Source organism: Anomaloglossus baeobatrachus, chromosome 9 (genome assembly GCF_048569485.1).
Source record: "Anomaloglossus baeobatrachus isolate aAnoBae1 chromosome 9, aAnoBae1.hap1, whole genome shotgun sequence".
Taxonomy (NCBI): Eukaryota; Metazoa; Chordata; class Amphibia; order Anura; family Aromobatidae; genus Anomaloglossus; species Anomaloglossus baeobatrachus.
Genome location: NC_134361.1, coordinates 23,011,098 through 23,037,951, shown reverse-complemented (window position 1 = coordinate 23,037,951; position 26,854 = coordinate 23,011,098). Strand labels below are relative to the sequence as shown.

Below are 26,854 nucleotides of genomic sequence, written 5' to 3'. Positions count from 1 at the left end.
ACAGCTGCACTGCTCAGTACATCGAAACGGGAGAACAGAAATCCCTCGTGTTTGTGTTTTACATACTTCTGGTAATCTGGAACATTTGATAATCCAGCACATTCCAGATTCAGTATACAAATGCCAGGACATTACCTGCGTGATTATTATAGACCTTTTATTAACAGAATCGTAACAAATTACATCCCCCGGAACATGAATAATTATAACCTTTCAGTAGATCTTAACGCCAGCGTCATGGCAGTCGGGCTGGCAGCGCAGTGGCAGTCGCTGGCTGTCGGGCCGGTCCCCAGCATGTAATATATGGCTAATAAACATTTCCTGAGCTGAATAGTAAACATCCTGGTGTCTGGCGGTGCCGGTGCCGGTTGGTGTCCTCTCTGATTGTGGCATGGGTCACCTTTATAATATGGCAGGAGGCGGCACAGGCGTGATCTACCCAAAACGACAACTGGTGCCAACACCAGGACCAAACAAAATACATAGTATATCCCGATACCCCTCACAAATCACATGGCAGTGCTGGGTCCCCTGGGTAAGCTTGGCGAAACTTGAACCCCTGACAGATCAAACTTTATGATGTATTGATAAATATCAGAACGTCTTCAACATTGGTCATGATTTCTCAGAAGACGTTCAGCACTGCCCCTTTAATAAGGGTCCAGTTTGTAATTAGGTGCAAACCAATTCTGAAGAACATCTGAACACTTAGGCCCAGGTCCAGGAAGCTGAGATATAAGGTGCTGTTTGCTTAGATACATCCAGTGCTGATAAGGCCAGGACTATAGAGAAAAAAGAAGCAAATTCAAGTGTAAAGTCTTCATTCCCTCCACATTGTCCCCATTTTGACACGATAGGATCAATTGTAAGTAAGTGATCCCCTAGAAATCTCTCCTGGGAGGTCAGATCAGGACATCGTGGAGCGATGAGCAGTAGTCCAGGCCTTGGAGGACTCTGCTGGACACCCAGGAGCAATGGTGATCTGTCTCTATCCAAGAGGTTTTGCCCTGAAGTTGTCCACACATGGTAGAGAATGCGGGCGGCAGAGGGATCAATTTTGCCTTCAGAATATTCATCCTCCATCGGGGACAGATATAAGCAGAGGATCACATCCAGGCAGAATGTTTCTTAGGCCTCCATAAAGCCATAGTCCTCAGCTCAGGCTGCGCCCATTGTCCTTGACCCCCGAGACAATAGGACATTATAGGTCTTGGATCGTTGCTCGTGTCTGATCGGTTCTCCATGGTTTTCTGTAGGACATCACCATAGTAGACCCATCCAATCCGTCCTTATGTATGTATATAATAAAATAATATATATATATATATATATATATATATATATATATATATATTATATAAAAATATATTTTTTTTTTACCTGAAGATAACCCCTAACATTCCAAATTCTAGAATTCCACGTTTCCAACCCTTATTTCCACCGTGTTTTACACATTTCTCCCCCCCCCTTATTCTTTCCAACCTTCCTGTTCCCGATATAATGTCACCTCCTGTTTCTTCTACAAATTAATTTCAAGTCTCCATTCGTTGAACTATGATCCCAAATTATTACCCTGCCGCCCCCCCCCCCCCATCCACCCCAACTCCGGCAGAAAAATGATCCCAGCTTTGAGTTTTCATCCTTTAAGAAAATTAGTGAAGCGGAAGATCTGGAAGAGAAGTTAAAGGAAATTTAATGGAGAACATGTAGTCACAGCAAAACATATAATCACTGCAGGACTGCGAGGGCTCAGACTGTAATCATAACCCCACAGTCACAAGGGAACAAGAAAAATCATCCTGCAGAGGGCGCTGTCTGCACAGAACTGTATACAGCTCACACTGAACTCATCAGTAGCTGTGACTGTGTGGAGAGCTCCCTCTAGTGGTGACTTCAGGTAACTAATATTTACAGTTTAGTAATGGCTTCCTTCTCACAATTGCGTGGCTTATTGTAACGGCAGGTTGATGTGAAGGAGCCTTAACAACTGAGATTTCAAAGATGGGAAAAAAAGGCAAAATGTTTTCTGTATGATGCGCCCATTTATATAGCTCACACCCTCATTTCAATAACTAATAGTACATATGACCCCCAAAACACATCCCAGGCCAATGCACAAGATTCCACACAGAGCTAAGCCAATCCACAGGATTTCATCACCAGACTTCTATACAATCTCATAAGAACCCCACTCACCTCACAGTGTGCCCATCATCACTCCTCCCAGGGTCAGTCTTTCCTGAAGCTTTTTGATTATCTGATCTCTGTTCTCAGCATTTTGCAGCAATTTCTAAGAGACAAAAAAAATGAATTGTAGTGAGCTCCCTCTAGTGGTGACTGTATAAATCTGTATGTAGTGAGCTCCCTCTAGTGGTGTCTGTATAAATCTGTATGTAGTGAGCTCCCTCTAGTGGTGTCTGTATAAATCTGTATGTAGTGAGCTTCGGCTGTATAAATCTGTATGTAGTGAGCTCCCTCTAGTGGTGGCTGTATAAATCTGTATGTAGTGAGCTCCCTCTAGTGGTGGCTGTATAAATCTGTATGTAGTGAGCTCCCTCTAGTGGTGGCTGTATAAATCTGTATGTAGTGAGCTCCCTCTAGTGGTGGCTGTATAAATCTGTATGTAGTGAGCTCCCTCTAGTGGTGGCTGTATAAATCTGTATGTAGTGAGCTCCCTCTAGTGGTGGCTGTATAAATCTGTATGTAGTGAGCTCCCTCTAGTGGTGGCTGTATAAATCTGTATGTAGTGAGCTCCCTCTAGTGGTGGCTGTATAAATCTGTATGTAGTGAGCTCCCTCTAGTGGTGGCTGTATAAATCTGTATGCAGTGAGCTCCCTCTAGTGGTGGCTGTATAAATCTGTATGTAGTGAGCTCCCTCTAGTGGTGACTGTATAAATCTGTATGTAGTGAGCTCCCTCTAGTGGTGGCTGTATAAATCTGTATGTAGTGAGCTCCCTCTAGTGATGGCTGTATAAATCTGTATGTAGTGAGCTCCCTCTAGTGGTGGCTGTATAAATCTGTATGTAGTGAGCTCCCTCTAGTGGTGGCTGTATAAATCTGTATGTAGTGAGCTCCCTCTAGTGGTGACTGTATAAATCTGTATGTAGTGAGCTCCCTCTAGTGGTGGCTGTATAAATCTGTATGAAGTGAGCTCCCTCTAGTGATGGCTGTATAAATCTGTATGTAGTGAGCTCCCTCTAGTGGTGGCTGTATAAATCTATATGCACTGAGTTCCCTCTAGTGGTGGCTGTATAAATCTGTATGCACTGAGTTCCCTCTAGTGGTGACTGTATAAATCTGTATGTAGTGAGCTCCCCCTAGTGGTGGCTGCATAAATCTGTATGTAGTGAGCTCCCTCTAGTGGTGGCTGTATAAATCTGTATGTAGTGAGCTCCCTCTAGTGATGGCTGTATAAATCTGTATGTAGTGAGCTCCCTCTAGTGGTGGCTGTATAAATCTGTATGCACTGAGTTCCCTCTAGTGGTGGCTGTATAAATCTGTATGCACTGAGTTCCCTCTAGTGGTGGCTGTATAAATCTGTATGTAGTGAGCTCCCTCTAGTGGTGACTGTATAAATCTGTATGTAGTGAGCTCCCTCTAGTGGTGGCTGTATAAATCTGTATGAAGTGAGCTCCCTCTAGTGATGGCTGTATAAATCTGTATGTAGTGAGCTCCCTCTAGTGGTGGCTGTATAAATCTATATGCACTGAGTTCCCTCTAGTGGTGGCTGTATAAATCTGTATGCACTGAGTTCCCTCTAGTGGTGACTGTATAAATCTGTATGTAGTGAGCTCCCCCTAGTGGTGGCTGCATAAATCTGTATGTAGTGAGCTCCCTCTAGTGGTGGCTGTATAAATCTGTATGTAGTGAGCTCCCTCTAGTGATGGCTGTATAAATCTGTATGTAGTGAGCTCCCTCTAGTGGTGGCTGTATAAATCTGTATGCACTGAGTTCCCTCTAGTGGTGGCTGTATAAATCTGTATGCACTGAGTTCCCTCTAGTGGTGACTGTATAAATCTGTATGTAGTGAGCTCCCCCTAGTGGTGGCTATATAAATCTGTATGTAGTGAGCTCCCTCTAGTGGTGGCTGCATAAATCTGTATGTAGTGAGCTCCCTCTAGTGGTGGCTGTATAAATCTGTATGTAGTGAGCTCCCTCTAGTGATGGCTGTATAAATCTGTATGTAGTGAGCTCCCTCTAGTGGTGACTGTATAAATCTGTATGTAGTGAGCTCCCTCTAGTGGTGGCTGTATAAATCTGTATGCAGTGAGCTCCCTCTAGTGATGGCTGTATAAATCTGTATGTAGTGAGCTCCCTGTAGTGGTGACTGTATAAATCTGTATGTAGTGAGCTCCCTCTAGTGGTGGCTGTATAAATCTGTATGTAGTGAGCTCCCTCTAGTGATGGCTGTATAAATCTGTATGTAGTGAGCTCCCTCTAGTGGTGGCTGTATAAATCTGTATGCACTGAGTTCCCTCTAGTGGTGGCTGTATAAATCTGTATGCACTGAGTTCCCTCTAGTGGTGACTGTATAAATCTGTATGTAGTGAGCTCCCCCTAGTGGTGGCTGTGTAAATCTGTATGCACTGAGCTCCCCCTAGTGGTGGCTGTGTAAATCTGTATGCACTGAGCTCCCCCTAGTGATGGCTGTATAAATCTGTATGCAGTGAGCTCCCTCTAGTGGTGGCTGTATAAATCTGTATGTAGTGAGCTCCCTCTAGTGGTGGCTGTATAAATCTGTATGTAGTGAGCTCCCTCTAGTGGTGGCTATATAAATCTGTATGTAGTGAGCTCCCTCTAGTGGTGGCTGCATAAATCTGTATGTAGTGAGCTTCCTCTAGTGGTGGATGTATAAATCTGTATGTAGTGAGCTCTCTCTAGTGGCGGCTGTATAAATCTGTATGTAGTGAGCTCCCTCTAGTGGTGACTGTATAAATCTGTATGTAGTGAGCTCCCTCTAGTGGTGGCTGTATAAATCTGTATGTAGTGAGCTCCCTCTAGTGATGGCTGTATAAATCTGTATATAGTGAGCTCCCTCTAGTGGTGGCTGTATAAATCTGTATGCACTGAGTTCCCTCTAGTGGTGGCTGTATAAATCTGTATGCACTGAGTTCCCTCTAGTGGTGACTGTATAAATCTGTATGTAGTGAGCTCCCCCTAGTGGTGGCTGTGTAAATCTGTATGCACTGAGCTCCCCCTAGTGGTGGCTGTGTAAATCTGTATGCACTGAGCTCCCCCTAGTGATGGCTGTATAAATCTGTATGCAGTGAGCTCCCTCTAGTGGTGGCTGTATAAATCTGTATGTAGTGAGCTCCCTCTAGTGGTGGCTGTATAAATCTGTATGTAGTGAGCTCCCTCTAGTGGTGGCTATATAAATCTGTATGTAGTGAGCTCCCTCTAGTGGTGGCTGCATAAATCTGTATGTAGTGAGCTTCCTCTAGTGGTGGATGTATAAATCTGTATGTAGTGAGCTCTCTCTAGTGGCGGCTGTATAAATCTGTATGTAGTGAGCTCCCTCTGGTGGTGGCTGTATAAATCTGTATGTAGTGAGCTCCCTCTAGTGGTGGCTGTATAAATCTGTATGTAGTGAGCTCCCTCTAGTGGTGGCTGTATAAATCTGTATGTAGTGAGCTCCCTCTAGTGGTATCTGTATAAATCTGTATGTAGTGAGCTTCGGCTGTATAAATCTGTATGTAGTGAGCTCCCTCTAGTGGTGGCTGTATAAATCTGTATGTAGTGAGCTCCCTCTAGTGGTGGCTGTATAAATCTGTATGTAGTGAGCTCCCTCTAGTGGTGGCTGTATAAATCTGTATGTAGTGAGCTCCCTCTAGTGGTGGCTGTATAAATCTGTATGTAGTGAGCTCCCTCTAGTGGTGGCTGTATAAATCTGTATGTAGTGAGCTCCCTCTAGTGGTGGCTGTATAAATCTGTATGTAGTGAGCTCCCTCTAGTGGTGGCTGTATAAATCTGTATGTAGTGAGCTCCCTCTAGTGGTGGCTGTATAAATCTGTATGTAGTGAGCTCCCTCTAGTGGTGGCTGTATAAATCTGTATGCAGTGAGCTCCCTCTAGTGGTGGCTGTATAAATCTGTATGTAGTGAGCTCCCTCAAGTGGTGACTGTATAAATCTGTATGTAGTGAGCTCCCTCTAGTGGTGGCTGTATAAATCTGTATGTAGTGAGCTCCCTCTAGTGATGGCTGTATAAATCTGTATGTAGTGAGCTCCCTCTAGTGGTGGCTGTATAAATCTGTATGTAGTGAGCTCCCTCTAGTGGTGGCTGTATAAATCTGTATGTAGTGAGCTCCCTCTAGTGGTGACTGTATAAATCTGTATGTAGTGAGCTCCCTCTAGTGGTGGCTGTATAAATCTGTATGAAGTGAGCTCCCTCTAGTGATGGCTGTATAAATCTGTATGTAGTGAGCTCCCTCTAGTGGTGGCTGTATAAATCTATATGCACTGAGTTCCCTCTAGTGGTGGCTGTATAAATCTGTATGCACTGAGTTCCCTCTAGTGGTGACTGTATAAATCTGTATGTAGTGAGCTCCCCCTAGTGGTGGCTGCATAAATCTGTATGTAGTGAGCTCCCTCTAGTGGTGGCTGTATAAATCTGTATGAAGTGAGCTCCCTCTAGTGATGGCTGTATAAATCTGTATGTAGTGAGCTCCCTCTAGTGGTGGCTGTATAAATCTATATGCACTGAGTTCCCTCTAGTGGTGGCTGTATAAATCTGTATGCACTGAGTTCCCTCTAGTGGTGACTGTATAAATCTGTATGTAGTGAGCTCCCCCTAGTGGTGGCTGCATAAATCTGTATGTAGTGAGCTCCCTCTAGTGGTGGCTGTATAAATCTGTATGTAGTGAGCTCCCTCTAGTGATGGCTGTATAAATCTGTATGTAGTGAGCTCCCTCTAGTGGTGGCTGTATAAATCTGTATGCACTGAGTTCCCTCTAGTGGTGACTGTATAAATCTGTATGTAGTGAGCTCCCCCTAGTGGTGGCTATATAAATCTGTATGTAGTGAGCTCCCTCTAGTGGTGGCTGCATAAATCTGTATGTAGTGAGCTCCCTCTAGTGGTGGCTGTATAAATCTGTATGTAGTGAGCTCCCTCTAGTGATGGCTGTATAAATCTGTATGTAGTGAGCTCCCTCTAGTGGTGACTGTATAAATCTGTATGCAGTGAGCTCCCTCTAGTGGTGGCTGTATAAATCTGTATGCAGTGAGCTCCCTCTAGTGATGGCTGTATAAATCTGTATGTAGTGAGCTCCCTGTAGTGGTGACTGTATAAATCTGTATGTAGTGAGCTCCCTCTAGTGGTGGCTGTATAAATCTGTATGTAGTGAGCTCCCTCTAGTGATGGCTGTATAAATCTGTATGTAGTGAGCTCCCTCTAGTGGTGGCTGTATAAATCTGTATGCACTGAGTTCCCTCTAGTGGTGGCTGTATAAATCTGTATGCACTGAGTTCCCTCTAGTGGTGACTGTATAAATCTGTATGTAGTGAGCTCCCCCTAGTGGTGGCTGTGTAAATCTGTATGCACTGAGCTCCCCCTAGTGGTGGCTGTGTAAATCTGTATGCACTGAGCTCCCCCTAGTGATGGCTGTATAAATCTGTATGCAGTGAGCTCCCTCTAGTGGTGGCTGTATAAATCTGTATGTAGTGAGCTCCCTCTAGTGGTGGCTGTATAAATCTGTATGTAGTGAGCTCCCTCTAGTGGTGGCTATATAAATCTGTATGTAGTGAGCTCCCTCTAGTGGTGGCTGCATAAATCTGTATGTAGTGAGCTTCCTCTAGTGGTGGATGTATAAATCTGTATGTAGTGAGCTCTCTCTAGTGGCGGCTGTATAAATCTGTATGTAGTGAGCTCCCTCTAGTGGCGGCTGTATAAATCTGTATGTAGTGAGCTCCCTCTAGTGGTGGCTGTATAAATCTGTATGTAGTGAGCTCCCTCTAGTGATGGCTGTATAAATCTGTATGTAGTGAGCTCCCTCTAGTGGTGGCTGTATAAATCTGTATGCACTGAGTTCCCTCTAGTGGTGGCTGTATAAATCTGTATGCACTGAGTTCCCTCTAGTGGTGACTGTATAAATCTGTATGTAGTGAGCTCCCCCTAGTGGTGGCTGTGTAAATCTGTATGCACTGAGCTCCCCCTAGTGGTGGCTGTGTAAATCTGTATGCACTGAGCTCCCCCTAGTGATGGCTGTATAAATCTGTATGCAGTGAGCTCCCTCTAGTGGTGGCTGTATAAATCTGTATGTAGTGAGCTCCCTCTAGTGGTGGCTATATAAATCTGTATGTAGTGAGCTCCCTCTAGTGGTGGCTGCATAAATCTGTATGTAGTGAGCTTCCTCTAGTGGTGGATGTATAAATCTGTATGTAGTGAGCTCTCTCTAGTGGCGGCTGTATAAATCTGTATGTAGTGAGCTCCCTCTGGTGGTGGCTGTATAAATCTGTATGTAGTGAGCTCCCTCTAGTGGTGGCTGTATAAATCTGTATGTAGTGAGCTCCCTCTAGTGGTGGCTGTATAAATCTGTATGTAGTGAGCTCCCTCTAGTGGTATCTGTATAAATCTGTATGTAGTGAGCTCCCTCTAGTGGTGGCTGTATAAATCTGTATGTAGTGAGCTCCCTCTAGTGGTGGCTGTATAAATCTGTATGTAGTGAGCTCCCTCTAGTGGTGGCTGTATAAATCTGTATATAGTGAGCTCCCTCTAGTGGTGACTGTATAAATTTGTATGTAGTGAGCTCCCTCTAGTGGTATCTGTATAAATCTGTATGTAGTGAGCTCCCTCTAGTGGTGGCTGTATAAATCTGTATGTAGTGAGCTCCCTCTAGTGGTGGCTGTATAAATCTGTATATAGTGAGCTCCCTCTAGTGGTGACTGTATAAATTTGTATGTAGTGAGCTCCCTCTAGTGGTATCTGTATAAATCTGTATGTAGTGAGCTCCCTCTAGTGGTGGCTGTATAAATCTGTATGTAGTGAGCTCCCTCTAGTGGTGGCTGTATAAATCTGTATGTAGTGAGCTCCCTCTAGTGGTATCTGTATAAATCTGTATGTAGTGAGCTCCCTCTAGTGGTGGCTGTATAAATCTGTATGTAGTGAGCTCCCTCTAGTGGTGGCTGTATAAATCTGTATGTAGTGAGCTCCTCTAGTGGTGGCTGTATAAATCTGTATGCAATGAGCTCCCTCTAGTGGTGGCTGTATAAATCTGTATGTAGTGAGCTCCCTCTAGTGGTGACTGCAGACTTTTCTAAACAGAGAATAGACGCCCAGGAGAGGGCTGTTTGCTCCTTACCTTGGTCGTCTGATCCTTCTCCCTGGCAGAGTCTTGTAGTTGCAGCACTTTGGCGTGCACTTGGTGGCGGTCAGCGTTGTTCTTCCGTCTGTCTTCCTGCAGCTCGCCCTCCTTCACCCTCAGCGCCTCTCGTAGCGTCTTCTGCTCCTTGGCCCCGTCCTGCAGACGCTTCTTACAATGTCGCAGCTGTTCCTGAAGGTGAAGGACAAGGTTATAGCGGAGCAGTATATAGAGCACATATGGCCATACGACACGATGTATACTGCAAAGCTCTCTACAGACTCCAACATGAGACTCATCTGCTACCATCTTAAATAAGCAGCGCTGCAGTGTAAAGCATAGCGGAGGGAAAAGCAGCACTTCTGATGAGACGGAGGGGGGAGTTCAGACTACAAAACACAATCCGCTGGAGACAACGCAGGCGATCACTGATCACAGAACATGAGGACATTCAATTCTGCACAAACTGTAACTGGCTCCTCCAGTCCTAACACACCATTTACATGGGACTTCCAAATATTGATCCATTGTATAAAGCCAAAACCTCCCTCCTGTATACGACCGACACTTATTATTCTGGACTCGTAGAGAGGAGACAGAGGCCTCCTTGTCACTGACCCAGGGCCGAGCGTCAGTCTATAAAGCCTCCAGCGGAGCCGCACAAATGAGATCAGAAATCAGTCACACGAGAAACCGGCCACAGAATCCACCGAGAGACCGAAAACGGGGAAAGGTCTCCTGCTAATAACCAGAATGGAAAGCCTGGAGTATAGCAGTCATATTCTTGTACATAGGGGGCAGTATTATAGTAGATATATTCTTGTACATAGGGGGCAGTATTATAGTAGATATATTCTTGTACATAGGGGGCAGTATTATAGTAGATATATTCTTGTACATAGGGGGCAGTATTATAGTAGATATATTCTTGTACATAGGGGGCAGTATTATAGTAGATATATTCTTGTACATAGGGGGCAGTATTATAGTAGATATATTCTTGTACATAGGGGGCAGTATTATAGTAGATATATTCTTGTACATAGGGGGCAGTATTATAGTAGATATATTCTTGTACATAGGGGGCAGTATTATAGTAGATATATTCTTGTACATAGGGGGCAGTATTATAGTAGTTATAGTCTTGTATATAGGGGCAGTATTATAGTAGTTATATTCTTGTACATAGGGGCAGTATTATAGTAGTTATATTCCTGTATATAGGGGGCAGGATTATAGTAGTTATATTCTTGTACATAGGGAGCAGTATTATAGTAGTTATATTTTTGTACATAGGGGGCAGTATTATAGTAATTATATTCTTGTACATAAGAGCAGGATTATAGTAGTTATATTCTTGTACATAGGAGCAGTATTATAGTAGTTCTATTCTTGTACATAGGAGCAGTATTATAGTAGTTCTATTCTTGTACATAGGAGCAGTATTATAGTAGTTATATTCTTGTATATAGGGGGCAGTATTATAGTAGTTATATTCTTGTATATAGGGGGCAGTATTATAGTAATTATATTCTTGTACATAAGAGCAGGATTATAGTAGTTATATTCTTGTACATAGGAGCAGTATTATAGTAGTTCTATTCTTGTACATAGGAGCAGTATTATAGTAGTTCTATTCTTGTACATAGGAGCAGTATTATAGTAGTTATATTCTTGTATATAGGGGGCAGTATTATAGTAGTTATATTCTTGTACATAGGAGCAGTATTATAGTAGTTATATTCTTGTATATAGGGGGCAGTATTATAGTAGCTATATTCTTGTACATAGGGGGAGTATTATAGTAGCTATATTCTTGTACATAGGAGCAGTATTATAGTAGTTATATTCTTGTATATAGGGGGCAGTATTATAGTAGTTATATTCTTGTACATAGGGGCAGTATTATAGTAGCTATATTCTTGTATATAGGGGCAGTATTATACTAGTTATATTCTTGTACATAGGAGCAGTATTATATTAGTTATATTCTTGTATATAGGGAGCAGTATTATAGTAGTTATATTCTTGTACATACGGGCAGTATTATACTAGTTATATTCTTGTACATAGGGGGCAGTATTATATTAGTTATATTCTTGTATATAGGGAGCAGTATTATAGTAGTTATATTCTTGTACATACGGGCAGTATTATACTAGTTATATTCTTGTACATAGGGGCAGTATTATACTAGTTATATTCTTATACATAGGGGGCAGTATTATAGCAGTTATATTACACTTACCGCTCGTCACCCTCTTACCTGGAGCAGTGTCTGGCTCTCATTGAGAGCGTTCAGTAGGTCCTGGATGTCTCGCTGGTGCTGAACACTCTGACGCTGATTTTCGGCGTGGGCCTGGGATAGGAGACGACCCTTCTCCTGGATTTGGGATACTAGAGGATTAGGGGTGGAGAATCCAGGAATTGAGGTGCTAAAGTCATCAAGTCCCTGAGATAAGAGAGAGTCTGCAAGGGCCTGAAACAAAGATGGAGACGTCCATGACGCTCGGTTCTGTAATGGAGACAGATATTGTGTGTAGCGGCCGCTCACACACACCTCCACGTCCTGATTGCTGCTGCTCAGGGCTGCTTGTATCGCTGCGATCAGCGCGTCCTTCTCCCGCAGAGCGCAGAGGCGCAGAGCGTCCTGAGAGGCTGCGGAGCGATTGGCGGAGTCCAGCGCCACCTCCAGCCTCTGGATGGTGAAGTCCTTCTCCCCCAGGAGATCGCGCAGAGCCTTCAGGAGGAAACAACACGGGGTTAGGAGGACAAACAACATGGCTGCTGTCACCACTCTAATAAAAGGGGGTCAGGTTTTTTCTTGGATTTCCAAGACGTTTGCAAACAGTCAGATTTCTACAGACTCAAATGGCAAAATCTGGTTGACAACCGTGTGGGATCCGCAGCTCTGGGGGACACCGGGGTTGTCAGCCAGGAACAATAAGAATCAGAAGTTAATACAGTGAGAATCTAGAAACTTGATGCCATGATTGATTGCCTGGCAGGATCCCAACCCCGCCCCCGAGGAGCCACTCACTGTGATGATGCCCCCAAGGAGCCACTCACTGTGGTGATGACCCGCCCCTGAGGAGCCACTCATTGTAATGATGTCCCACCCCCCAAGGAGCCACTCACTAATTATGTCCCACCCCCCCAAGGAGCCACTCACTGTAATGATGTCCCACCCCCCAAGGAGCCACTCACTAATTATGTCCCACCCCCCCAAGGAGCCACTCGCTGTAATGATGTCCCCACCCCGAGGAGCCACTCACTGTAATGATGTTCCTCCCCCGAGGAGTCACTCACTGTAACGATGTCCCCACCCCTGAGTCACTCACTGTAACGATGTCCCCACCCCCGAGGAGTCACTCACTGTAATGATGTTCCTCCCCCGAGGAGTTTCTCACTGTAACGATGTCCCCACCCCCGAGGAGTCACTCACTGTAACGATGTCCCCACCCCCGAGGAGTCACTCACTGTAACGATGTCCCTGTGGAGTCACTGTAATGGTGACCCACTCCCGAGAAGTCACTCACTGTAATTATGCCCCACCCCTGAGGAGCCACTCACTATAATGATGCCCCACCCCCGAGGAGCCACTTACTGTGATGATGTCCTGATTGTCCCGGAGAACCTTGGACAGACCTGCGATGTCCTCCTCTCTCGCGCTCAGCTCTTCCTGCAGACGTTTCAGTTCGGCTTCTCTTTGGCGTTTGATTGAAGCCAACTCATCCCCTTCTCTCTGCTCAGACAGGTCACAAGGTCAGCACCGGACGCAACGCCACAGGATTCGGAGCTTATGGAGCTATTCACTAGTACTAGAGTCACCGGGCCGCAATCTCCTCTATACAGCTGGACCAACAGGTAACTTACTGGCCTTTGTTCCTACATATGTATGGACTCTGCCTCTGGTGGTTTCATATAGCTGCAATATGTAATGTATGTACACAGTGACTCAAGCAGAATAGTGAGTGCAGCTCTGGAGTATAATACAGGAGGTAACTCAGGATCAGTAATGTAAGGTATGTACACAGTGCATGCACCAGCAGAATAGTGAGTGCAGCTCTGGGGTATAATACAGGAGGTAACTCAGGATCAGTAATGTAATGTATGTACACAGTGACTGCACCAGCAGAATAGTGAGTGCAGCTCTGGAGTATAATACAGGAGGTAACTCAGGATCAGTAATGTATGTACACAGTGACTGCACCAGCAGAATAGTGAGTGCAGCTCTGGAGTATAATACAGGAGGTAACTCAGGATCAGTAATGTATGTATACAGTGACTGCACCAGCAGAATAGTGAGTGCAGCTCTGGAGTATAATACAGCATGTAACTCGGGATCAGTAATGTAATGTATGTACACAGTGACTGCACCAGCAGAATAGTGAGTGCAGCTCTGGAGTATAATACAGGAGGTAACTCAGGATCAGTAATGTATGTACACAGTGACTGCACCAGCAGAATAGTGAGTATAATACAGCATGTAACTCAGGATCAGTGATGTAGTGTTATTTCTCCACCATCAGGGCCACATTTCGGTCATTGTGTGGCTTTATCCCAGTTCTTCATTCAGCACAGTCAGGATGGATATTTTAGTTTATTAGTAATGAAAAGAGACATCAAAACAGAATAATCTTTCTCTGTGCCTCCTCCTCCTCGTGGAGCTCATGTCCCCCTGTCGTCCTCTGTTATTTGTGGTCATTGTTAGTCACCTGTATCTGATCTTCTCGTGTCCTTAACTTCTCCACAAAGTCTGTGATGATTTCCCCGGATGGTTCACCGGCTAAAGGAAGCGACAGCAGCAGAGTCAGCGAGTCCTGAGGATTAGAGGACACTGTCAGGGAGTCCTGAGAATTAGAGGACAATGTCAGGGAGTCCTGAGGATTAGAGGACAATGTCAGGGAGTCCTGAGGATTAGAGGACAATGTCAGGGAGTCCTGAGGATTAGAGGACAATGTCAGGGAGTCCTGAGGATTAGAGGACACTGTCAGGGAGTCCTGAGAATTAGAGGACAATGTCAGGGTGTCCTGAGGATTAGAGGACAATGTCAGGGTGTCCTGAGGATTAGAGGACAATGTCAGGGTGTCCTGAGGATTAGAGGACAATGTCAGGGTGTTCTGAGGATTAGAGGACACTGTCAGGGTGTCCTGAGGATTAGAGGACACTGCCAGGGTGTCCTGAGGATTAGAGGACACTGCCAGGGTGTCCTGAGGATTAGAGGACACTGTCAGGGTGTCCTGAGGATTAGAGGACAATGTCAGGGAGTCCTGAGGAGTAGAGGACACTGTCAGGGAGTCCTGAGGAGTAGAGGACACTGTCAGGGAGTCCTGAGGAGTAGAGGACACTGTCAGGGAGTCCTGAGGAGTAGAGGACACTGTCAGGGAGTCCTGAGGAGTAGAGGACACTGTCAGGGAGTCCTGAGGAGTAGAGGACACTGTCAGGGAGTCCTGAGGATTAGAGGACAATGTCAGGGTGTCCTGAGGATTAGAGGACAATGTCAGGGTGACCTGAGGATTAGCGGACACTGTCAGCGAGTCCTGAGGAGTAGAGGACACTGTCAGCGAGACCTGAGGAGTAGAGGACACTGTCAGCGAGTCCTGAGGAGTAGAGGACACTGTCAGCGAGTCCTGAGGAGTAGAGGACACTGTCAGCGAGTCCTGAGGAGTAGAGGACACTGTCAGGGAGTCCTGAGGAGTAGAGGACACTGTCAGGGAGTCCTGAGGATTAGAGGACAATGTCAGGGTGTCCTGAGGATTAGAGGACAATGTCAGGGTGACCTGAGGATTAGCGGACACTGTCAGCGAGTCCTGAGGAGTAGAGGACACTGTCAGCGAGTCCTGAGGAGTAGAGGACACTGTCAGCGAGTCCTGAGGAGTAGAGGACACTGTCAGCGAGTCCTGAGGAGTAGAGGACACTGTCAGCGAGTCCTGAGGAGTAGAGGACACTGTCAGCGAGTCCTGAGGAGTAGAGGACACTGTCAGCGAGTCCTGAGGAGTAGAGGACACTGTCAGCGAGTCCTGAGGAGTAGAGGACACTGTCAGCGAGTCCTGAGGAGTAGAGGACACTGTCAGCGAGTCCTGAGGAGTAGAGGACACTGTCAGAGAGTCCTGAGGAGTAGAGGACACTGTCAGAGAGTCCTGAGAAGTAGAGGAAACTGTCAGCGAGTCCTGAGGATTAGAGGACACTGTCAGAGAGTCCTGAGGAGTAGAGGACACTGTCAGAGAGTCCTGAGGAGTAGAGGACACTGTCAGAGAGTCCTGAGAAGTAGAGGAAACTGTCAGCGAGTCCTGAGGATTAGAGGACACTGTCAGGGAGTCCTGAGGAGTAGAGGACACGGTCAGGAAGTCCTGAGGAGTAGAGGACACTGTCAGGGAGTCCTGAGGAGTAGAGGACACTGTCAGGGAGTCCTGAGGAGTAGAGGACACTGTCAGGGAGTCCTGAGGATTAGAGGACAATGTCAGGGTGTCCTGAGGATTAGAGGACAATGTCAGGGTGTCCTGAGGAGTAGAGGACACTGTCAGCGAGTCCTGAGGAGTAGAGGACACTGTCAGCGAGTCCTGAGGAGTAGAGGACACTGTCAGCGAGTCCTGAGGAGTAGAGGACACTGTCAGCGAGTCCTGAGGAGTAGAGGACACTGTCAGCGAGTCCTGAGGAGTAGAGGACACTGTCAGGGAGTCCTGAGGAGTAGAGGACACTGTCAGGGAGTCCTGAGGATTAGAGGACAATGTCAGGGTGTCCTGAGGATTAGAGGACAATGTCAGGGTGACCTGAGGATTAGCGGACACTGTCAGCGAGTCCTGAGGAGTAGAGGACACTGTCAGCGAGTCCTGAGGAGTAGAGGACACTGTCAGCGAGTCCTGAGGAGTAGAGGACACTGTCAGCGAGTCCTGAGGAGTAGAGGACACTGTCAGCGAGTCCTGAGGAGTAGAGGACACTGTCAGCGAGTCCTGAGGAGTAGAGGACACTGTCAGCGAGTCCTGAGGAGTAGAGGACACTGTCAGCGAGTCCTGAGGAGTAGAGGACACTGTCAGGGAGTCCTGAGGAGTAGAGGACACTGTCAGGGAGTCCTGAGGAGTAGAGGACATTGTCAGGGAGTCCTGAGGAGTAGAGGACACTGTCAGGGAGTCCTGAGGAGTAGAGGACACTGTCAGAGTCCTGAGGAGTAGAGGACACTGTCAGGGAGTCCTGAGGAGTAGAGGACACTGTCAGGGAGTCCTGAGGAGTAGAGGACACTGTCAGGGAGTCCTGAGGAGTAGAGGACACTGTCAGGGAGTCCTGAGGAGTAGAGGACACTGTCAGGGAGTCCTGAGGAGTAGAGGACACTGTCAGGGAGTCCTGAGGAGTAGAGGACACTGTCAGCGAGTCCTGAGGAGTAGAGGACACTGTCAGCGAGTCCTGAGGAGTAGAGGACACTGTCAGGGAGTCCTGAGGAGTAGAGGACACTGTCAGGGAGTCCTGAGGAGTAGAGGACACTGTCAGGGAGTCCTGAGGAGTAGAGGACAATGTCAGGGAGTCGTGAGAATTAGAGGATAATGTCAGCAAACCAGAACTTCACCCCACGCACCTCCCAACCCGGAGCACCCACCTCCAAGAACTCCTCCTTGGACTTGAGTCTCTTGATCAAATCTCGTATTAGTTCCTGCTGTTCGATCATTTGGTCCTGGAAGGAAAATAAAAGCAAAGCTCCACATGAATGCAGCGAGATCGACCCGTCTTAAAGGGGATGTCTCAGAAATGAAGGTATACTCCATTACACCCCATCATGGACCTCGGCGGGTCTGAATAGAGATTTATTCTGTATAATCGGCCCTGTACTGAGAATGGCTTCCCTTAGAAATGGCAGTTGGGGGCTGCAGAGAGCAGGACTGGGGCAGCTCTTGGGTTAAGACCATCCCTTTAAGAAAAAAAAAAAAAAGTGTTTTTCTAGCTTCACTTATAGGAAACTTCTAAATCAATGTCTGCCCCTTCAGGCCCAGTCGCCGGACAAGCCAGAGACGCCCAATTCTTGTTCTTGGTTTCAGCATTGACCTACAGGATAGTGACCACTAGGTGGCAGTAGACAGACACTCGCCCTGGAGGATCATCGTTCCCAATACTCCCCCTACTAAAAGTCCAGCACGCTGCATCACAGACTGTTATCAGCTGCAGAATGAGTTCTGATGGAAAGGTCATAACTCATCTTTCTTCTTTGACGTGGTCATAAATCAACTGAGAGGAACTCAAAAAAGGGAAGACATGAGTCATAAACACTGCCAACAGAACGAGCTCACTGACTGATCCTCAGGAAACTCATCCTGCCACTAGCAATAGACGGTGCTGGACACAGAATATAAAATATTTAAAAATCCGCAAGAAACCATTGGCAAAAAAAAAAAAAAAAATTTACAGAAACTTTTTTGCCAATTTTTAAATAACAGATTTTGTCTGGATCAGTTTATATTTAACATGGGGTTTATGGAAAGAGAATCTGTTAATTGATTGCCATTTGATCATCAGTTTTTCTTGCTTTTGTAAAGGATCCGGCGTTTTTCTTACTGGATCCATTTTAAATGGAAGATAAATAGCGATCAGGTAATGGATCCGTCCTCCATAGACACCATAAAATAAAAAAAAATTATATATATATATATATATATATATATATATATATATATATATATATATATATATATATATATATATATATATATATATATATATATATATATCCGGCAAACAACAGATATTAAAAAAAAAATGGAGAAAAAAAAAAGTTATCTGCAGCAGATCTGTACAGGATCCATTTCTAAAGGATAATTACTGGAAGTGTGAACTCGACCTTACAGCTTTCACTCTGACACCGACACTTCGTATTCTGTAGAGATCAGTTGTCAGCAAATATCACAACTCTATATACAGCAGATAACACAGCGAGTCCACCATTTACAATACGTGATGTCACAGCTCACCTCCTCCTTCTGTACAATGACTGATAACACCTCTATATACAACAAATAAATCATCCACCACTCCTCCCCCTCCTGTAGGATGACTGATAAAACCTCTATATACAGCATGTAACACAGGACCTAACATTCACAAATAGGTGGTGTCACAGCTCACCTCCTCCTGTACAATCACTGATAAAACATCATTCACCATTACCAGTGGGTGGTGTCACAGCTCACCTCCTCCTCCTGTACAATGACTGATAACACCTTTATATACAGCAGATAACACAGGACCCAACATTCACAAATAAGTGATATCATAGCTCACCTCCTAATCCTCCTCCTGTACAATGACTGATAAAAACCTCTATATACAGTAGATAACACATGATCCACATTCACAATGTGATGTCACAGCTCACCACCTCCTCCTGTATAATGACTGATAACACCACTATATACAGTAGGTAACACATGATCTACATTCACAATAGATGTCACAGCTCACCTCCTCCCCTTTCCTGCACAATGACCTCAGACCCAGGTGCCATTATAGCCCAAACAACATGCCATCACCTCCTGGATTTAGGATACTCACGACCTCTGACATCCCTGCTCAGTGGTGATCTCCACCCCACACTGGACTCTTACCTGCTGCCCTGCCCCGGTGCCTCCGCTCTGCGCGGACTTCAGCTGTGTCTGCAGCCAGGTTAGCGTCTCCCGGATGTGGAGGGAACGAGAAGTTTGAGTCTTGCAGATCTGGAATTCAGATGGGACAGGAATATGTATTAAAAACTAATTAAAAATTGTCTAGAGCTCATTACCGCTCCATTCACACGGGGGGCTTGTGCCCCTAGTTTCGGTCACAGTGGGGGTCTCAGTAGCCCACCCTTTAAGGATCATACATCCTGAATACAAGAAGTAAAATCCAACACTGGAAAATGAGTTCCGACTAAACCTACAGCAGGCATTAGTCAGAACAATAGGCTGATGCGTTTCGGGTCATGGCTTATCCTGAGCATTGGTGATCAATATTTACAGGACAACCCCTTTAAATTCCTCTCTCCAGTGCATCATGGCCCTTTTCCACCAAACACCTGTTTTTAATCACTGGTCCACTTAACCATGGCACGAATGTGACTGAATTAATGGCCGGACAATAAAACAGTCACCATCATCGAGAGCGAGCCGCCCTCTACACATTTACTGGAATTTCTCCGATTTACTACCATGCCTCATTCCTCACCGTATATATTATATTATACAAGGGACATTCCTCCAGGATCAGTGTATATATAGATATATATACGATGCAGGCGGAGTCCCTCCAAAATGCCTCGTGCCTCAGTCACCGGCTCCCGCTGCGTTGACCGTCACCGGCATTGACTCATCTCGCAGACATCTATTGCCTCCAATTATCACAATGCCGCCTATAATTGGATAATTTTGAATAGGTGCCATATGACGATCGCCCCCGGGCACACGTGTGGATTGTTCCTCCGATTATATTGTGCCACGCAGGGTGGAGTCAGGCCTGCCATTGTTTAGGCTATACCGGATGGACAGGTTGTCTGGAATAATGTTTGTCCAGAACTGGGCACGACCCAGAGATCGGTGTTTTGTTGTGAAGGCCAGCCATAGTTGGTCAAATAGAACATTGCTTCTGAGACACCTGACCATCCATGGACTGACCAGTCCAGTTGAGTTCCCACTAGACGTTCCTTCACCCAGGACAAAAGGTTCACAGCACTGCGCTTGGCCAAAATCTAAAAAGGGCTCACCGGCGCCGCTCCTTTCACCTACAGCCAGCGAGCTCTCACTGGTGGCACATGAGGGTCTAGTTTCGTAAAAGAACATAGTAAAAAAGTGATGGCACATATCCAAAGAGGAGGAAATCAAAAAGATCCGATCATAGAACGTCAACACGTTTCGGGACTATGATCCCAAAAAGCGTTAATGTTACCAATGAGTAAAGATCAGAACATATTTACATGGAATGATTTCACTTCTCTAGGTACATGGAGCCACTCTTCTACCATTTTCTGTTTTTTTTACTGATCATACCAAAAGGTGGACCTCGTGAAAAACGTAGGACAGCAGTATCCACGTTTTTGGTGCACAAGGCCGGAGTAGTGACTAGGCCTCACGGGGATCAGTAGATGTTGACCACAGAATTTCTGGAAGTTAGGTGACCCTTGTGAAACATGCAGGACAGCAGTATCCACATTTTCGGTACACAAGGCTGGAGTAGTGACTAAGCCTCACGGGGGAACAATGGATGTTGGGCAGAGAATTCCTGGAAGTTATGTGGCCCTCGTGTATAGCAGTACCCACATTTTCGGTACAAAGGGTCGGAGTAGTGACTAGGCCTCACGGGGATCAGCAGATGTTGGACAGAGAATTTCTGGAAGTTAGGTGGACCTCGTGAAAAATGTAGGATAGCGGTATCCACATTTTCATTGCACAAGGCCGGGGTAGTGACTAGGCCTCAAGTGGGGGGGGGGGGGGAATCAACGAATGTTGGGCAGAAAATGTCCGATGCAGAAGTGAACACTGTCCTGGTCCAGCTGCCATGGAGGGCCAAACTGGATCCAGACCAGGATAGTTCGAATCTCATTGCTCCCTTGGTAATTTTCGTTAACTGCCTGTCCCAATAAACCCTCAATCAGGTCACATAGATGTCCATATTCCACCATACCCATCTACAATCACATACCTCAGGTCCAACGCCCATGTACGCATCATAGTCTGGCACCGGCTCTTCTACCCGCGGCTTCTCATAGTCTTCTTCCACATATATCGCCACGTTATCCACCCTCTGTTGACCCCTGACAGGTATCTTGCTCCTTGTTGGTGTTTTAACGGGACTATACTTTATTTCCTTCAAGCTTTTCAACACTTCACCAACCATAGGTTTGGGTAAAGAAAGTGACGAAGGAGGAGACGAGGCCAAAGGGGACTTTGCTTCCCAAAACACTACTCCATCAGCTTCTTCACCCCCATAAGAAAGGGAATCCAAAGAAGAGGCGGATAAGGAGAGGAGGGAGCCCTTACTGCTGGTGCTCTCCCCACCAACACTTCCCAGAGATTTGCTCCTTAGAAGCCCCGAGACATCATCTTCTCTCCGGCTGTGCTTCTTCCTTCGCGGGACGGTACACACAGACTCATAATTGGCATCGGAGACTCTCCAGGAGGAACAAGAATGACACTTCTCGCCCTTGATGCAATGAGAGCAGCCCCTGTGATGGTCGTCCCACCAGCTCTCATGCTCCCACATGGAGCGGTCATGGTCCAGAAGATTTTGGTAAGACTTTGAAGGCGTTGCCGAAGACAAAGAGCCCAAAGAACCATGGAAGGACCCTGGACGGTCGGGAAAAGGAGATGTTGGACATGAGTTTTGGTATCCTGGAGAAAGGGAATTATTCCGAGACTTACAGTAACCCGGAGACCTGAGATCATTATAAGAACCCCGATACCCATAGGTATTACGGTCCGAGTGATGCCCAAGGTACTCGGGCACTGGAAGCCCCCAGGCCTTGGCATGAATAGTGCGTAGGGTAAAGGAAAGCTTCTCCTTCTCCTTCACCAGGCGGGAGGTCCTCTGCTCATACAGCTCCCGCATACGAGACAACACCTGGTCATAGCGGTGGTACACATTGAGTGAGTGGCAGCACTTTCCGCAGATGAACTCCGCATCTTCCGGTCTTCCTTTCTCTTTGCCGGGTCTGGGGGATGATCCTGGTGGATTGCGAAGAACGGGGGTCCCTACTACATGGGAAAATAAGGCAGGGAGGGATCCAGAGCCCCCGAACAGCCACTTACGACGAGATCCACGAAGTTGTGAGGAACACAGGCGGCAGAGGTCAGACATATCTAGAGAAGGAAGTGAAGAAACAACACAGAGCGGTGAGACATTTTATGAAAAACTAAAAAATTACTTTTAATCCTTGCGGCTCGGAGTGTTACATCACCGCCGCATGTTTCGCACAGAACATACAAGGGAGGTCTGTCCACGTTTGCACAGAACTGACTCATCTGTCACAACACTCTGCAGGAAGGGGCGGCGAGGAGGCCGCCGGCGAGGGATTACCGGCTTCTTCCACGGATACTTTCTGCTAAAACTTTGCCCCCGCTTTCGGGACCCCAGATCCATTCACCCCACCTCTCCTCTGCTGATCCCTTACAGCTGCTCCAGTCTGTCCTCTGCCAACCAGTAAGTCACCACCTATCCCCACCGTCACCACCCACCCTATCCCTGCAGTCACCACCTATCCCCACCACCACCCCCTATCCCCGCAGTCACCACCACCCCCTATCCCCACCGTCACCACCACCCATATCCCCGCAGTCACCACCACCACCACTATCCCCGCAGTCACCACCACCCACCTGCACTGTCGCTTGCACTGACTGGGCCCCTCGCTCCTTCCACGCGCAGAACTAGTCACAGCTCGTCCCAAAACGCCTATGCCCCCATGGCAGACCGGTGTCCAGAAGTCAGTGCTCAGGAGCAGAACTCCCACCCTCCGCTGCCAGCTCACCTCTCCTTCCAGGAAACTCCCAAGAGGGCGGAGCGGAGGTGTGCACACAGGTGACTACCTGAGACCACTTAACCCTTTCAAGGTAGAGACACCTGAAACAATTAGTTTGCTACAATGTATCAATTTCAGACTCGCTGTAACGAATGGAAAATATTTGCTACGTGAGCTCCCTGGCATGTAAAGGGTTAAAGGGCAGCTTTGCAAGATTATTCTGGAAATAGCTCCTCTAATCTGCCAGCAGAATCCCACCACCACTTCTTCATGATCGGTGGCACACTACAAGTCCCAGCATGTCCTACTGAGGAAGAACAATATTTGCCACAACCTCATATCATGGGGTTAAAAAAAACAACAACTTTGCTCGCTGTCTGGAGAGCAAAGAGTTAAAAGGATGAGGATATTTGTTTATGCATGAATGGGTGCATTCATCCTGCACTGATCATGGGGATATTAACACAGACAGTTCCAAGAGGCACAGGAATGGGGGGAGGGGGATTATAGCAGGGAAGGGGGGGGGCTGGGTGTCTGGCAGTTTAGGAGTTAATAACACTATTGGCAGCAGGGAAGTTACTGAAATTTAGTATAATCCAGACAGGTTTCCCTCCACCCCCCTCCTTTGTGGAATGTTGGTTTGCTCTGTGTTTACAGATATTTATCTTGGGCGGGTCCCACCTACCTCTACAGGTGGGAAGTTTGGCCACGCCTCTTTTTAAAAGGATAGTACCATAAAAATGATCTGTGAATAGGAGGCACTGTTGTGCACAGATTTAAAAATCTTATAAACCATACCCCTTTCACATGTAAAGCGCCATGGAATAAATGGTGCTATATTATTATTATTATTATTATTATTATTAATAATAATAATAAACTGATTTATGGAGGTTCAAAACAGGCATTATTTTAAGTTTGCACAAATTTCTGTTATATTTTAACCCTTTTCTGCCAACTTTTTTTTTATTATTTTTATTATCCATGTATTTTAACTCCTTCCTGCCAAGACCACAACTTTATTTTTTACATTTTTTAAAAAAAAATATCCCATCTATTAAGCGCTGGGGAATAGCGTTATATAAGTGAGTAAAATAAATTAAATATTGCTGTGGGTTTGTTTGATTTTTTTTTTTTTAGGGAGGCAATGTTTTAATTTTCAGATGTTTGTACAGAAAAAAAAAATGTAGAAAAAAAAATTAAATAAATCTCTTTGAAGACCTGAACAAAAAAACTAAATATTCAAAGCTACAAGAAAAAAAAAAATGTTAACTTTTTTTTGAAAGCTAGATTTTATTTTTTCCCTGTGGATGGAGCGGTGCGAGGGATTGTGCTGTACATAACGAGACGATGTACCGCTACTTTGAACCCCACCGAACGATAAGCGGCACACTACATGTCCCAGCATGTCCTATTAGGCTGCTTTCACACATCCAGTTTTTGCTGAGCGGCACAATACGGCGCTTTGCGGGAAAACCACATCCGTTTTTTTGCCGCCGGGTGAGGTTTTTCCACATAGACTTTTATTAGCGCCGGATTGTGCCGCATGGCCTTGCGTTGCGTCCGTTTTTTGCCGCATGTGGCATATTTAGCCGATGCGGCGGCCGGATGAAACGTTCAATTGAACGTTTTTGTCTGCGGCGAAAAAAACGCTTCGCGCTGCATCCGGCGCGATTTACAATGCAAGCCGATGGACGCTGGATGTGATTTTTTTGAACTGCGCATGCTCAGTATCAAGCCGCATCCGTCAAAAAACAGACGGGCCGCATGGAAAAACTTATGCAATGGATCCGTTTTTTTCGCTGCATAGGTTTTTGAGCCAGATTGTGCCGCACTGCTAAAACCGGAGGTGTGAAAGCAGCCTTAAGGAAGAACTGAAATTTAACTTTACATTAATTAGAACCTCGTATCGTTGGGATAAAAGACTTTGTCCCCCATCGTCAGTTGTAAAATCTGAAGAGGAAAGAGTTAAAAAAAAAAAAAGCCATTGCTAATGTTGAGTTTTGTGCACGGAATGTTCAGAAACGTATATAGAATTTTTGTTTTTCTAAATGTTGTTCGCAGCATAAAAAATGGTGCAATATTTTAATACCTTGGATAAATGTGGACGCAGTAATAGTAATGATTAGATCACTTTATATTTATATAAATCTATAAATATCTGTTCACACAAGTGTAAAGGGGGAGAATGGAAAAGTGCTTGTACATAAAATTATTAAAATATGGCGGCTTTCCTACAGAAACAGCACCACGCGTCTATGGTATGTAGCTATAGCGGCTCCCCCTAGTGTTTAAGAGAGGAAAATATCAAACTATTTTTTAATATTTTGCTCAATTAAAAACAAATATTTAAAACAAAACATTAAACCAGTAATAATATTTTTTCAGTTATTGAATTTTTTTTGGACAACATCTTCCCTTTAAAATAGACCAGGGCTGCAATACCAGCCATCACCACTAGACTGGGGTGGCGCTGTTCAGGATTTTTTTATTTCTCTCTCTTTCTCTTCTTAAAACAATCCCTTTAACAGGAGTGAACTTCACATGTGACCTTTTCAGAATTAGAGCCGGCTGCTACAGCAAAGGCTGCATTCACCCATCGTGTGCCGTCTCCCCCCCCCATTCACCCATCGTGTGCCGTCTCCCCCCCCATTCACCCATCGTGTGCCTTCTCCCCTTTTCCCCCATTCACCCATTGTGTGCCGTCTCCCCCCCCCCCCCCATTCACCCGATTGCCGTCTCCCCCCCCACATTTACTCATCGTGTGCCGTCCCCCCCCCCCCACATCCACCCATCGTGTGCCATCTCCCCCCCCACATCCACCCATCGTGTGCCATCTCCCCCCCCCACATCCACCCATCGTGTGCCATCTCCCCCCTCACATCCACCCATCGTGTGCCATCTCCCCCCTCACATCCACCCATCGTGTGCCATCTCCCCCCCCCACATTCACTCGTGTGCCGTCTCCCCCCCCCACATTCACCCATCGTGTGCCGTCTCCCCCCACCTCACATTCCCCCATCGTGTGCCGTCTCCCCTCCCCCCACATTCCCCCATCTTGTGCCGTCTCCCCTCCCCCCCACATTCCCCCATCGTGTGCCGTCTCCCCTCCCCCCCACATTTACCCATCGTGTGCCATCTCCCCCCACATTCAACCATCGTGTGCCGTCTCCCCCCCACCTCACATTCCCCCATCGTGTGCCGTCTCCCCCCCACCTCACATTCCCCCATCGTGTGCCGTCTCCCCCCACCTCACATTCCCCCATCGTGTGCCGTCTCCCCCCACCTCACATTCCCCCATCGTGTGCCGTCTCCCCCCCACCTCACATTCCCCCATCGTGTGCCGTCTCCCCCCACCTCACATTCCCCCATCGTGTGCCGTCTCCCCCCACCTCACATTCCCCCATCGTGTGCCGTCTCCCCCCCACCTCACATTCCCCCATCGTGTGCCGTCTCCCCCCCACCTCACATTCCCCCATCGTGTGCCGTCTCCCCCCCACCTCACATTCCCCCATCGTGTGCCGTCTCCCCCCACCTCACATTCCCCCATCGTGTGCCGTCTCCCCCCCACCTCACATTCCCCCATCGTGTGCCGTCTCCCCCCCACCTCACATTCCCCCATCGTGTGCCATCTCCCCCCCACCTCACATTCCCCCATCGTGTGCCATCTCCCACCCCCCACATTCACCCGTGTGCCATCTCCCACCCCCCACATTCACCCATCGTGTGCCATCTCCCACCCCCCACATTCACCCATCGTGTGCCATCTCCACCCCCCCACATTCACCCATCGTGTGCCATCTCCACCCCCCCACATTCACCCATCGTGTGCCATCTCCACCCCCCCACATTCACCCATCGTGTGCCATCTCCCCCCACATTCACCCATCGTGTGCCATCTCCCCCCACATTCACCCATCGTGTGCCATCTCCCCCCACATTCACCCATCGTGTGCCATCTCCCCCCACATTCACCCATCGTGTGCCATCTCCCCCCACATTCACCCATCGTGTGCCATCTCCCCCCACATTCACCCATCGTGTGCCATCTCCCCCCACATTCACCCATCGTGTGCCATCTCCCCCCACCCCC

General features: G+C 46.7%; 1 protein-coding gene across 2 annotated transcripts; it reads right to left on the bottom strand.

The window, feature by feature from the left end:
- Window positions 1-142: 142 nt before the first annotated feature.
- Window positions 143-22,777, bottom strand: LOC142250935 (uncharacterized). Of its 2 annotated transcripts, none has more exons than XM_075323272.1 (11): window positions 22,619-22,777; window positions 20,946-22,102; window positions 18,881-18,988; window positions 16,885-16,959; window positions 14,012-14,116; window positions 12,901-13,038; window positions 11,854-12,033; window positions 11,560-11,772; window positions 9,294-9,485; window positions 2,197-2,290; window positions 143-1,669 (listed from the first exon to the last, which is right to left on the bottom strand). In XM_075323272.1, the coding sequence occupies exons 2-10, from the start codon at window positions 22,098-22,100 to the stop codon at window positions 2,198-2,200; spliced, it is 2,259 nt and encodes a 752-aa protein (XP_075179387.1). In that variant the 5' UTR covers window positions 22,101-22,102; window positions 22,619-22,777; the 3' UTR covers window positions 143-1,669; window position 2,197. The 2 variants fall into 2 exon arrangements, with proteins under 2 accessions (XP_075179387.1, XP_075179388.1); XM_075323273.1 differs by lacking the exon at window positions 22,619-22,777 and adding an exon at window positions 22,227-22,304.
- Between the last annotated feature and the right edge of the window lie 4,077 nt (window positions 22,778-26,854).